This window comes from Heliconius melpomene, chromosome 1 (assembly GCF_056956725.1).
Source record: "Heliconius melpomene rosina isolate 202511_hmr_F chromosome 1, ASM5695672v1, whole genome shotgun sequence".
NCBI classification, from domain to species: Eukaryota; Metazoa; Arthropoda; class Insecta; order Lepidoptera; family Nymphalidae; genus Heliconius; species Heliconius melpomene.
The window spans coordinates 6,726,027-6,739,617 of NC_140389.1; the positions used below are offsets into that span (position 1 = coordinate 6,726,027).

Below are 13,591 nucleotides of genomic sequence, written 5' to 3' on the forward strand. Positions count from 1 at the left end.
TAGCTTTATCGGCGTAAAACGAAAAATGCCAATTCTCATGCCCGAAAGAATATGTCCGTTTCCCGCCGAAATACAGCGTAATCGAGATATAGCGTATTGAGTGCCGGAATTCAATAAGCTTAACAAAAGAAATTCATAAGTAAGCAGAGGTGAGCGTCAGCAGGTACTAGTATAAGCTGCGTCACATCCTCCTTTGCCCCTTAAAACACTAACAATTCCATTTCTCTTTACAGTCAGAGTAAATATGCTAGTAATTATTATTATACAAATATAATATGTATGTTGAAATAATTATATTTACCAATTCTAGTTTTAAAGAATGCATATTGCTGGAACTCCGTCTCAGCTTCCTCGAACATCGCGTTCCTTATTAACTGTCCCAAACTAAGTTTTATATCCACCTTTGAAATTAAAAAAAAAGCATATTTGAGCTTTATGTATGACAATAGTAAGTATTTCGGTCGTGGTTCAAGTACTGGGGCAGTTTTTGATGAGACTTGAGTAATAGAGATATTACTTAAGTAGAATAATAAATATTAGAATAAATCGAAGAAACCGTTAACCCACAAATTATTACTTTTAAGATCGAGTTTCTTCCGAGCAGATTCTTATGCATGCAGTACAGATTTAGAATACGTTAAGGCCTCTGGGATATATAGATTGAGGCTTAAATTTAACAGTTATTAATGGCAAATTATTACAAGATAAAGTTGTTTAATGGTTATTTCGTGTCTTTGTGAAGTAAGGGACTTGAGCCGATGCGGCCGGAGATCTTCAATAAAGCACGTAAAAGACAAAATTTTCCGCATTCATATGCCTGATACCTGAGCGCGGGCGAAGAGGCGCAGTCCGTGCGGCGTAGCGGGCGGGTGCGGGTGCACGTTCTGCACGCGGTTGCTGAGCTCCAGCTCCACGGCGCCCGTCTCCAGCCGCACTGCGCAGTTGCTGGGCGTCGTCGCCGTCAGCTGGATACGCTGTTTGAGAATATACATTTTTAGTGGTAGTTATCTGCTTTGCTCATGTTTAAGCTGATACTTTTCTCCAATTAGAACACCAGATGATGCGTAATTACCTAATATTGATAAGATTGTCAAAAAAATCTCCTGTATCTTCTACTATAATCTAAAACATATACATACAAGATTTCATGATAATGCTTTACGTGTCAAACATAACAAGTAAAGTTAGTAATAATAAACAATATGTGATTGATTTTTGTTAGTTTACTATTTTGTACAAATATTTGTACGCACCACATTTACACAAAAAAATAACATTCAAGTAAAAATTAAATAACAACTAACCTTAATTCTTATTAATAATGAGAACAATATTCTACTAAAGGCAGACGAGGACGCTTCTTCTTCGTTCCACAGCGGCACTGGTTTTTCACCGCCATACACTTTTTGCACTACTTCATTGACCTCCTGCACAAAGATAGCGATTAACCTCCTTTTACTTTACAAAATATTATTCCATAAGTTGTATATTTTAGCTATTTAAACACATTTTGTATAATTATTGTAACTATTGATCCTAATTATTTAAGTATTTCAGCCTACTGCTAAAACAAAATTGAAATTAATACATACATTTAATTTTAACATGTTATTCAACAACCGCTTTTTTCTATCAAACAAAAAATCACCTTCATAAAAACTTTCTGTACAAATACTAAATGGTTGAGCAGGTCAGTGGACAAAGTATGCTCAAAAAGTCCAATATCTGCAGTCGCGGAAAGGTAACGCCCCGCGCGTAACACAACGCCTTCGGGTTCCGCTGTAACAATATCAATATCTATAGAAACATATTCAGGTTGCAGAGGTTGTTTGGTTGAAGTTGCTAATGTCAGTAACTACTGGTCCGAATTGAAAAAATGGCTGTACGAAATAACGTTAATCGTTGTAATGAAAGCCACTGTAATTTTGGTCAAACCTTCTTTGCCAATCTTAAATGGAAAGTTTGTGTGTTATTTAGGACCGTATTTATAAATCGCTAATGTAAATTCGTAAATAAATACATTTAGGACTTTTAATCGAGATCAAATTTTTACCTTATTATAAATAAATAAACAAATTACCTCTAGTAGCATCAGGGTCAGAGTCATTGTGGGGGTCGTGGGGCTCGCAGTCAAGCACGCGCGCCCTACACTTGACGGCGGGCAGCGCGACCGACGCCGCCGCCGGGATGTTAGCTTCTGTTACCTGTTATAAGATTAAAAAAACTATTCATTAAGCTATGTGGTATTTTTTTTCTGAATTCTATTCTTCTTCTTTTTCTTTCTATGTGACAATATAGGCAGACAAATAAAATGATTGTGAAAATTTATTATACGTATGTTTTTTTCTCCTTTATCATGTAAATCAGTTTGTCTTTCGATCTACCAACTATTCTGTCAATATGTTATAATTTTTTATTGTATTATTAGTAACAGAAAGTTAGTTTTCCTAAAGTGAAAATATGATGTTTCAATTCTAGACACCTGATATATTTTTTAAGTTCCATATAAACTACTATTCTTTCCTTCCTATAAAATTTTCGCTATAGTAAATCCTACCTGCAATTTAGTAACAAAGCTGAGCGAGTGCTGCGGCAGGTCCACCGTGAACTTGGCACGTGCCGCCGTCACGCCAGTACTCTGAACTTGCTCCATCTTGTACTGCGCTTGCAGAGATGGCAATAGCGCCGCTGTCACGCTGAGACTCTGTTATGAATAAAAATCTTTTTAAATTCATATGCATATTCATGAAGGTGATCTTAACAATTAGTTTTGTACTTTTTGATTCTGTTATTTCAATTGATCTTAAATATATTATCTTAAAAAATAATTGTAATATCTCACAAATAGCATTCTGTTGGTATTCTTATTTTATATTATATATATTTCTGTAAATATTTTTCATTAAAGAAAGGCGCGTGGCTGTAAAAATAATAAATTTAATACACATAAAAAAGAGTGCAATATTCAGTCTTATCTTATTAACATCGTTTCGAGTCATCGCCTAAATATGATAATGTTGACGATCAAATTAATAATCTTATTATTTTTGTATACAGCCCATGAAAGTGTGGTGACCTGCAGCATGATGGAGAACTGCAGCTGCAACGGCTGTAGCAGGGGGTCTGGCGCGGCGTGCGGGGGCGCGGGGGTACGCGGCGCGGGCGGCGGGCTGCCCTCTTCCTCGTCGTCCACCGCGCCAGTGCCACCGCGCGACATCCGCGACGACGTCCGCGTCACGCCCAACTCCTGCAAATATTCATATCATTCATTCAATGATGCATTTTGAGTTTACTAATTAATTAGAACAAGAAAAACTGGACACTAATAATATAAGTAAATCTTTATTAATAAAAACAGTTTTACAAAAGTAATTATTTTATTTCAAGTGAATATTTAAATATATCCATATAAGTCGTCACCTGCAGAGTGGAGGACAGCTGTCTGCTGGAGCGCGTCATGACGCCGTGCAGAGCGACGGGGTGCTGCGGCAGGTCAACGCGTACGGGTCCAACCGCCGCCAGCGCCGTTGCGCCCGCGCGCCCGAGCTCCCACGAGTACAGCGCCTGCGACTTGCCCACGCTCACGCGCACCACTGTCCTGCGCGTGCACGCAGCGTAACAGTTAGCAAATATATAGCGCTACTACTTGTTATTATATTAAAGTCACATTATACAAAATCTTTATATAAGTTGTAGAATATAATATGTTACGTGTAAACATATTAATGTAAAATTTTATAAGTCCGTTCAGTAATTTTTACAATAAAATGGAACAAACATCCATTCTCACAAACATTCAACATTCAATGTTTTTATTTAGTTTAAATTAAAAACATTCTGTATTGGATTTCTGTATCTCTGTTAATAGTAATGATGTAATCCACTCAATCTGAGTTACCTCGGGCACTTGGATGAATGCCCGACATGTCGCAGGCGCTCACTGAGGTACTCACTGGTGGTTAGGAGCGGCGCCCTCGAGCAGCACGATGGCAGTGCGGCCCAGGTTGCCACCGAGCGCCCATTGGCGCGCGCGTGACGCCGACAGCGACGCCTGCAGCGACGTGATCTCCGCCTCCAGCTTCAGCCCTGACAGCGACGCCAGCAGCCGTGTGCGATGGATCCTGCCACCAGACCAAACATAGTGTTAACACACTCTGTTCATATAAGTCTGATATACTGTATGCGTACGCAATACGCCTCAATTCATTGCTCTAACCGAACATAACAAGATATGCGAACGAATAAAAATTGTTATAGTAACGAACGCAAAAAAAACAACTCTAATTGTAATAGATCCTAAATGAATACGAACTCTCTTAATAATGTAAATAATAACTTTTTGGTCCTTCTGGCCGTCACGTAAGCCGTCAGTAAAACAGCTGCAACGTTTAAAAAACGTCACAATTAACGTAAAATGTTGAGAACTTAGAAACGTTAAATTAAAATATTAATAACCTGCGATTTTTTTAAATTATATAAAAGAATAAATCTATACCCTCCCACCTCAGCGACGTATCGTAATTTTATTACAAGATAAATAAATTAAACTAGACATTTAAAGTGAAACTTACCTCGCACCACCCACGACCACAATGCCCATACCAGTGGCACTAGACGAGGAATTGCTGGCATTCTGTTCACGAGAGCTGGGACGCGCGCGCCCTCTGTACGCTTCTGGCAACTCCGTTGACACTGAGAATCTGGAATGTTATCAATGTAATAAAACAATTTATTCGTTCGTCACATATATCTGCACATATGACGGGCACAAAACGCAAGACGAAAATACTGGACTTAGAAAATTTAAATTCAGTGTTTGCGCGGGAACGAGAAACGGATTTTCCATATTAGTTCTTAAAACCCACCCAAACGAAGCTGCGTGCTACAACAAGTATAAGATAAATAAAAGGTGTAAATAATTTCTATATTTGAAATTTAATTAAAGAAATATTCTATCACACAAGGGGAAACGGAAAAGTGGGAACTTACACTACCCGAATATATTTTATTTTAATACTTTACGGTACAATCGCACTATCGTTCAATGTACAATGCAATTTCACAATAGTTCTTAGTTTTCAAGAAAACGTATGGATTAGTTCTAAAAGCGCTTGGACGAAGGAGCAAGATCAAATCCCACTACGTTCAAACTTATACACCATTACTAAAAAGTATTAATTTTATTTTATATTACTTTATAAATAGCATATTAGTTAACTACAAATATATACCTATGCGTGATCGTATCAGCGTCAGGCATATTAGCATACAAGTCCAGTAACAAGTACACAGTGCGCCAGCAACGAGGCGCCAGCGCCCCCGCTGAGGGAGCCGGAGCGGGGGCCGGTGCGGGTGGAGGCGCGGGGGGTGCAGGTTCAGATACGGTTGTGGTAAACATCGGTGTGTGTGCACCTTCGTTCAGTGAACTGTAGCCTGTAATAATTAATTATGATCACTTAGTCATTATTACTAATTATTAATGTAAATATAGCACTATATAATTATGTAAAACGGTATAATATACTGAATAAAGCGTGAAATTATAACATTGATTGGTTTAACGTAGTACTAACGAACTACCACTCAGCTTTCTTTTAACAGTCTTTTCCATGAACTGGAGTTTCCAAATGTCCTACGGGGCTCGATGTCCCCGCATACAACATTCAGCTCTACCACTCAACACACAATATCCGAAATAGAATGGAGAGTCTTATCACAAAAATTCCCCTCTGTACCGTAGCTATAAGCGGGATAAAGCGTGAATAAACTACCAACCCAGTTTTCCCTTTACAGTCTTTCCCGTAGACCGTAGTTTCTGCGCGAAGGATTGCGGGCGTGGTCGCGGTGCTGGTGGGGGTACTGGCGTCTCCCACTTGGGTGGAAGGGTGGCGTACTGACTGTCCTTATCCAGGGACGACATGCTCACCACCGTCTCGCGGAAATCGGATACTAGCAACGAAAAAAATATATAAAGTTAATTGTTACAATTCCTTAATTGATTGAATTAGATTCCGAAATAATTCTATAGAATTAGAATATTATAGGGTAATTCTATAGAATTACCTTTAATTCTATAACTAATTAGCAGGCTAAAAAATAACTTATAGTGTTCCTATTTTATTTTCCTTATTAGTATAAGAAAAAATTTTTAGATACTTATTATTTTGTTTGTATAATTACAAAAACATTACAAAAAAATGGGGAATAGAAAAATATTTAGTAAATATTTTTGTTTTTCCCATTTTCTATATTTAAATGTAATATATTTTTCTATAATATTTACAATTAAACAGCTACAGCGTCATTTAGAAAAATAAAATTCACAATATACAGAAATATTTATCCAAAGTGGATTTTTTATTTCACCATATACTTTAGCCATAGTTTGATATTATAAATGAGTTCATATTACGTTTTAGTTTTCCGTTCCGTTTCTAGAACCTGTATAAATAATTATCATATTTACTATATTCGTATATTTGAATACCTGAAGGGTGTTTATTGTGTCGTCTCGAGGAACTAGTCTGAGTGCGGAGCTCGCACTGCGTGTCTTTCACATTCTGGTACATGTTGCTAATTTGATGTAGGAGGCGTAGCAGCGGCATGTTCACCTGGTTAAACAAACCCATTGTAATTTTAGAATTATTCTTTATACAGCAAAAGCACTTAGTAGGTATTTTTTGTCCTGTGTCAATTCAAAGCTGGGGGCTAATTGAGTGAAGCTTATAACCTTATAAAATGCTCATATTTTTCCAAACAAAATGGAACTGCGGTAAATAACGAATATTTTGCTATACTTTAGAAGAAGCGTTAAGATTAATCAAGCCTACATTTGAAACTTCGTGGTCACAGATCAAATATGATAGAAATTTAATCATTTTTTTCTCTTACCTGTTGCGATATAAATCGTATGCTGATATTAAAGTTAAGCATAGTACTAATATGCTTTTTGAGCTGCCCTCTGGAAATGTATAACACGTTTTGCCTCTGTATGAGATCATCGACCGCCATGTCGGCCACTTTCTTGAGGTCCACGTCGATAGAGATCTTTTCGCAAAGGAAAGCTGGTGTTTCTGATGGTATGTCAATGTGGGGTGGATTGGTGGCTGTGTTAATAAATAAATTCATAAGTTGTGAAAAATCATTAGTTAAGTTAAGACGGGCCACCCGTGACCTAAGGGCACAAGTGTGTAACTGTAAATGCGGCAGGTTGTGTGTTCAATTCCCACTCGAGGAAATATCTAATATTTTCATTTTTTCGGTAATCTGGTATCAAAACAAAGCGCGTAAAATTGCATGCCATGCCTCCAGACTTCGGCCGAAAATGGGGAACATAGAGTATTAACACTAGGTTCCCTCTGTCACCTAGATATAAGCATGCTACAGCGTGATGCTAAAGAAAATTAGTTAAAAGTTGCAATAATTTTGAATTAGAGTTATGTTTTGGGCAAATAGTAGGATAAGCAGAGAGACTCCGTCCACCATACTTTTAATATAAAAACCAACTCACGTTTACTCTTGCTCTGGTGTCGGCGGTCTCTTGCCAGTTCTCCCACAACGATGTCTATGCGGAACATGTCAACCCACGCCAGTAAAGATAATTTAGACCCGAGGGATTCCAAGCCGGATCCCGCTTCTGCTCCCACACCTTTGCCTTTTGATTCTCCTATAAAAAAATTACATAAATTTTATATTACTATAAATAAAAAAAAACTGATTTCGAAGTATGTCTTATTATCAAAACTTTGGAACAGTTTTTGATAGTTACTAAAATATTGTTTATACAAAATCATAGACGTCACTAAGATTTTTTTTTAAATGTGAAATATATTTACCAAAAAAAAATGTAAATTAGTAGTATTATCATCACAAGATATCGCATGTGCGTCCTAATTAGTGCGTGTGTTCACATACCTTGCGCGACCTGGTGCGGCGACACGCCGAGTGCGGCAAGGAGGGGCTGGAACACGAGGTGCGCGTCCAGCAGCATGAGCGAGCCCTGCAGCGGGTACAGGCTGCACGCCGGCAGCGAGGCCACCGCGCGCGGATTCATGGCGCCCGCTGGGATCATCGGCTTCTTATTTTTAGCTTCCTGGAAATATAATGTTAAAGGTTAATGGTAATTGGTAAAAAATTATTAGGCTTTGTTTTTGTTTGTGCTTACTCATTATTTTAACCGCATCTGAAATAGCGCCACTGATGTTGCGTCGTACTTGTCACGTCAATGGTCCTCCATGAGCTTTATTTTTTTTATCTAATGGAATAAATAAAAGTACACTAATAACTAACCACTTTAATAGGCTCTTGCTTCGCCATCCACTGGTAGAGGTCTTCGCGCGCGCGGTCACTCGCGATGTTGTCGTGGCTGCCCTGAGAGTACAGCGACGGATTCGAACCCACTGTCGGCAGATCCTCTTTTAGAGTGCCATAATCTGTAAGTCATATATCGGAATTAATATTTTTTTTTGTTTCAGATTAGGCATCAAAATATTTCAACACTCAAGGCCACGCTTCATGTTCAGCAGAATAAGGGAGAGAAAATAATTTCAATAATAAAATACTGCGGAGGAGATCATTTCCACGATGAACATATTTAACAATTAAAACAAAAAAAGTAGTAATATCCTTTATCTTAGTGTCTTGATGTCAAAATAATATATACCTCACCAAAATGACAAATTGTAGAGTTTTATGTGTAATAAAGTGTTATTATTATTCCTCATCGTCTAGTACTTACACCTACGACGCTCGTTCTAGTCTTACAAGATTGTTTAAAAGTAAGAAACTAAGTAAATTAAACTGTGGACGCTAAAATACTTTTACAATTCTATATTTCGGTATGATTCATTTTTTTTCAAGAAATAATTATATTTCAATGAGGTCGGATAAAAGATTGTAGAGAGAGTTCTATCATTGAGGCCGTAGATGTAAATAATAATACAACTATTAACTTTAATATCTTCAAAAGTATTTTAATATCTTCGAAAGTGTTTTTATTAAGGACTAACTTTAATATATTCCGAATCCCTAAAAGGCAAGAAAGCATTCACACTGTAGTACCAGTTACGTTTCTTTCTCGGTCCGATCACACACTTTGAAAAAGAATCTTATATGAGAAACAGTGAGAGCATTCATACTATTGTTCCGGTCCAATCACCCATATAAAAATATTTCTGATGATCATATTCTTATATGAGATCGAACCGAGAATCCACTGTGACCGGTACTATAGAGTGAATCTTCCCTTAGATTCCTGCTACGTTTAAAGTAAGTTCATATGAAACAAATCTAAGTGTACAAATTCAAACATTTAAGAAAAATAGCTCACTAGCAATAGCATCGTCCTGGAAAGGAGTCTTTCTAGTGGAGAAAGGCAGCGACGGGAACACTAGGCTAGCGCGACTGCTTTGCGCCGCTCGCACTGTATAAAATCACTTTAATTATTTTCAAAATAACATAGTAATGAAAGAACTCTTAAATCATTTAAATTTTATGAACTGGAAAATGTTATATTAAATATATTAAAACAAGTAGAAGTCAAAAAAAGTATGAATTCACTAATTCATAATAAAAACAATATTACATATGTTATAACAATACTTTTTTTTAAATGTAATATTCTTGACATAAAGTTTAATATATACATACATCATGACTATGAACCATAGAAATGTAGCTTAAGAAATAATTAAATATGGCAATTAAAGAAATGTAAAAAATAATAACAACTCAATGCGAATGATAACTATGCAATCTAATGTAAAATTAAAAAGTCGCAAACACCGCACTTTCTATCAATCAATGCAATCGAAAATGAAATGAAAATATAAGCAAACTCAACCAAAATATTCGTGAAAAAGTGTAAAATACATGTGACACAAAATACATGAAAAACACAGTGACGGCAAAGAAAAGTGATGTTATGTTGGTGTAAAATGAGTACTATTTACTTATTTTATTATAGACATATTGAATACAATGCAGTATTGTAATATTATATAATAATCATTTATATATTTTATATTACAGGAAAGATAGTTTATTTGTTTTTATAAGACACGCTAGAATTATATATCTTACTTTTGCACATTTAAAAAAAATCATCTATTAATTAACAGGGAAAAAATATTGACTTTTACTATATAGATTGCTATATAGATATATATTATAAATTACTTCGAGTAAAATTATTTATTTATTTAAGATTTTTTTTTAACAACAACAATTAAATCATCAAGTAAGCAATAGATAAACACGTCACAACCAAAGCAAAAATGCTGATGATCCCAAAAAAAATACATTTTATTTAAAAAAATCATTAAAAGCAATTCACACTTTTATTAACAAGAAGACAAAAATTTCACAATCAAACCGTTCAAGGCAACTAGCTCGGATAAATAAAAACACACAAACGTGCAAACAAAAAGAACACTTATAGCAAAAACACCAGAGGCCATATCAGCGTGCGGTGTTGTACGCACCGGACGGCGGCGTGGACGGGTACGAGTGCGGGCGAGACGTCGCCGTCGCTGCGCTCGCTTTGTAAATAATTATATTAATTTTGTAATGTGTAATATTGATATTAACGTATAAATCAGTAAGAATTAATTTAATATTATTTTGTTATATTTTTTGTATATTTTTTACTAGCAGAGCTAAATAAGAGATATTTTTGTATTATCTCATTACAGATTTGAACCTGTTTGCTTTATACCACACACTCAAAATCAGGTAAAATTTTGCAGCGCTTACAGTTTTGCAACCACTTATTGGTTCCTTAAATTAAGCGTTTTAAATTAAAATTTTAAATATATAATAAAAATTTAAATTTTTGATGTATAAAAAATACCGTAAATAATTGTAATTGTATATAGTAACTCGACTTATTTTTATTCCATAATTCACATTCATGTTTCACAATCACAATATTGACATTCACAAATACATAAACATTTTCAACCCAATTTATATTTCTCTATAATAAATTGACACTTACTCGGAATTTGAGTATCTAGTTTTTCCACATCCATGTTCAAGAGAAGACAGTTCTCATCTAAACCTTCATTGTCGAATTGATATTCTTGCCAACCCTCCACAGAATCCTGAAATAAATACTAAATATTATTTATGCTCTAAAGACGATATTATTTATATTTAAAATTATGCTGTCAACTGTCTGTTGTAGTAAAAAAATCGAAACTTACGTTTAACGTAAAATTTAACTTTTGTAAATACAGTCAAAACACTTTTACGGATAATATAGCAAATTGGTTTTGTTCATCTTCAAGCCTTTTCCAGCATTGCAAAGTAATATACATAGTAAAAATATATAGTACTTTTAGATGCGTATTAAATTTATAAATAAAATAAAACAATTTCGTTGATGTAAGGGTCAAGTTGGGTTAAAATAAATAATGTATTATCATATTTACATTTCTACTGTATTCAAATTTCAACTTTATCTAAAAACCTTCCAAAAAAAATTACACCTTTCCAATACTAAACTTCTTTCAAGTAATATCATATTACAAAATATGTATAGTTCCACGAATTAACATAAACAACCAAAATTTAAATACCTCAAGTAGTTCAGGCAGTGCGAAAGTGACGTTAAGAGGCTTCATGACTTTACTCTTGTAATTGTGTTCCAGAAGTAACGGTGTGTACAAGATGTTCTTCCATTGTCGCGTGAGTACAATCACACCCTTATAAAAGAAAAGATTTAGTTATCATGAAACTTGCACATAAAATAAACATTAAACATGTGCATTTTATGTGGAATATACTTTAATTATTCATTTCGCGCATCACACACTTACACGCACACATTCACACATGCAGCACGTACATACAATGCCTACCTGTCTTAATGTAGAGAGTGAGGGCAAGTGTCTCTCAGCGAGATCCGCCTGTACCGCGGCCGCGTCCGCCTGCAATGCGTAGCGGAGTAGAACCGCGCATAATTGTAGTGACGGCTCTTCACGAAGTTGTTTTGCCATGGGCGTGTGACGACCGTAGCGGCTCTGGAAATGGTGAATTTTCGTACGAAAGTTCATAATTTTGTTAATATTAGGCTTGTTCAATCAGTTTTGTAGATGCTGATTAGAAACAGAAACTGGTTTAAAAAAAACAAACCTTGCGTCAGAATGCAAGTTTTGATTTTTAGTATAATTCTAAGTTTATCATACTTAATTTTGTTAACTTTAGGGCTCTGTAGCACCAGTTGTACAAGGTTTTAATCATGAAGAATTTAATGTAACCTGTCATTGACTTGATTTATCTTCAGCATTTTCCCCATTTGTTGATATGTTATAAGTCGATCTTCTTTCAATAATTGTATCAATTTGCAATAATTTTTATTCAAAAAATCCATTACCCTTACATCACCTATAAAATACAATGTACCTTAGGCAGAGTATGATTAGGTGCTCTATCAAGCGCAGAGGCCATGAGGCTGGCGGCAGTGGCGGCGAGGCGGCGCGCGCGCGCTCTGTATAGCGCCACCACTCGGATGCCGAGACGGTTGCAGGGGTTCATCCATGCGTTGATGGCGGGGGAGGCCGTGCTAAGAAGGTTCCAGTCTAGCCTGGCAAAGGTTGTCAATAATAATTGTGTTTAGCTTTAAGATTTATCTTTATATCGAGTGATAATTAGAGAGATTTTGGTGATAAAAATGTAGAATACAAAAAAATCACACCTACAAAATAATATCATTGAAAAATTTATGTGCATATCTAAGAATTTACCTACTTTCAGATATAGTTACATTTATTGTCCAAAATGTTACAATGTAAAAATAAAAAAATACCTGGTGTAATCAATTTTCTTCGTAATAGGAGTCCTAGGTGGAGCAGCGAAATTAAACCAAACAATCTTCAAGTCGATTGAACAAGATGAGGTGTTTCCACTATCTTTTACAGGTACCACCGTCGCAGAGCTATCATTAGAAGGTTCATCAGGTCCTGGAGTTGTGGCTTCAGGCGGAACAGGCGGAGGCTGAGCATTACCCAAGTTTGGAGTACTAGGCTTTGAACTAGACTCCCTTTTCCTAAACAATTCTTCAATTCCAGAAGTCCGAATACCCTTAGTTTTTTCTTTATCCGGCTTCAATTCTTCAGCAGACTTTACTGATTCTCTGCAACTTTCGCTATCAGTTCGTACTGATTTTTTCTCTTCATTAGGTTTGTGAGATTGGGAATGTTTAGACACTTTAATGGATACTCCTTCAACCCCACATTCAAACATAATGTAACCAATAGAATTCTCTTTTTGTCCTTCTGCTGTTCCATTTTGACAGCCCTGAAAAAAATTATAATAAAGTAAATATTGTTAACAACTTGTAAAATATATTAAACAATCATCAATAACATTAGTTACCATAGTATCACACCCTTTAGGACAGGCATCAGCTCTAATAAATTTGAACGAAACTTTAGAGTGCTGGCAAGGTATACCAGTTATCGTAGCATCCTTTAGCTGTGAAGATTCATTACGTATCCTCCTCAACTGCCCGTGGACTTTACCTGGAAAAACAAAGTTTTATTCTAATATATTTTTCGTGATTTCAATCCATGTAAATATTAAGTAAATA

The 13,591-nt window shown here is 35.8% G+C and overlaps 1 protein-coding gene across 2 annotated transcripts in view; it reads right to left on the bottom strand.

Moving 5' to 3' along the window:
• The window catches only part of tweek (transmembrane protein KIAA1109 homolog tweek), a 36,192-nt gene that overhangs the window by 15,443 nt on the left and 7,158 nt on the right, over positions 1 to 13,591 (bottom strand). The window contains exons 5-29 of one of the 2 annotated variants that reach the window (XM_085196456.1): positions 13,378 to 13,523; positions 12,809 to 13,299; positions 12,406 to 12,586; positions 11,862 to 12,023; positions 11,580 to 11,705; positions 10,997 to 11,102; positions 10,482 to 10,538; positions 9,329 to 9,421; positions 8,290 to 8,432; positions 7,915 to 8,092; positions 7,511 to 7,666; positions 6,892 to 7,106; positions 6,488 to 6,611; positions 5,776 to 5,949; positions 5,232 to 5,433; positions 4,572 to 4,700; positions 3,954 to 4,121; positions 3,421 to 3,598; positions 3,077 to 3,247; positions 2,558 to 2,704; positions 2,081 to 2,204; positions 1,649 to 1,779; positions 1,305 to 1,427; positions 825 to 974; positions 302 to 401 (exon numbers count right to left, since the gene is read on the bottom strand). In XM_085196456.1, the coding sequence (XP_085052582.1) occupies positions 302 to 401; positions 825 to 974; positions 1,305 to 1,427; positions 1,649 to 1,779; positions 2,081 to 2,204; positions 2,558 to 2,704; positions 3,077 to 3,247; positions 3,421 to 3,598; positions 3,954 to 4,121; positions 4,572 to 4,700; positions 5,232 to 5,433; positions 5,776 to 5,949; positions 6,488 to 6,611; positions 6,892 to 7,106; positions 7,511 to 7,666; positions 7,915 to 8,092; positions 8,290 to 8,432; positions 9,329 to 9,421; positions 10,482 to 10,538; positions 10,997 to 11,102; positions 11,580 to 11,705; positions 11,862 to 12,023; positions 12,406 to 12,586; positions 12,809 to 13,299; positions 13,378 to 13,523 (3,975 nt within the window). The remainder of the gene's footprint in view (positions 1 to 301; positions 402 to 824; positions 975 to 1,304; positions 1,428 to 1,648; positions 1,780 to 2,080; positions 2,205 to 2,557; positions 2,705 to 3,076; positions 3,248 to 3,420; positions 3,599 to 3,953; positions 4,122 to 4,571; positions 4,701 to 5,231; positions 5,434 to 5,775; positions 5,950 to 6,487; positions 6,612 to 6,891; positions 7,107 to 7,510; positions 7,667 to 7,914; positions 8,093 to 8,289; positions 8,433 to 9,328; positions 9,422 to 10,481; positions 10,539 to 10,996; positions 11,103 to 11,579; positions 11,706 to 11,861; positions 12,024 to 12,405; positions 12,587 to 12,808; positions 13,300 to 13,377; positions 13,524 to 13,591) is intronic. The other variant, XM_085196464.1, reaches the window with a different exon arrangement.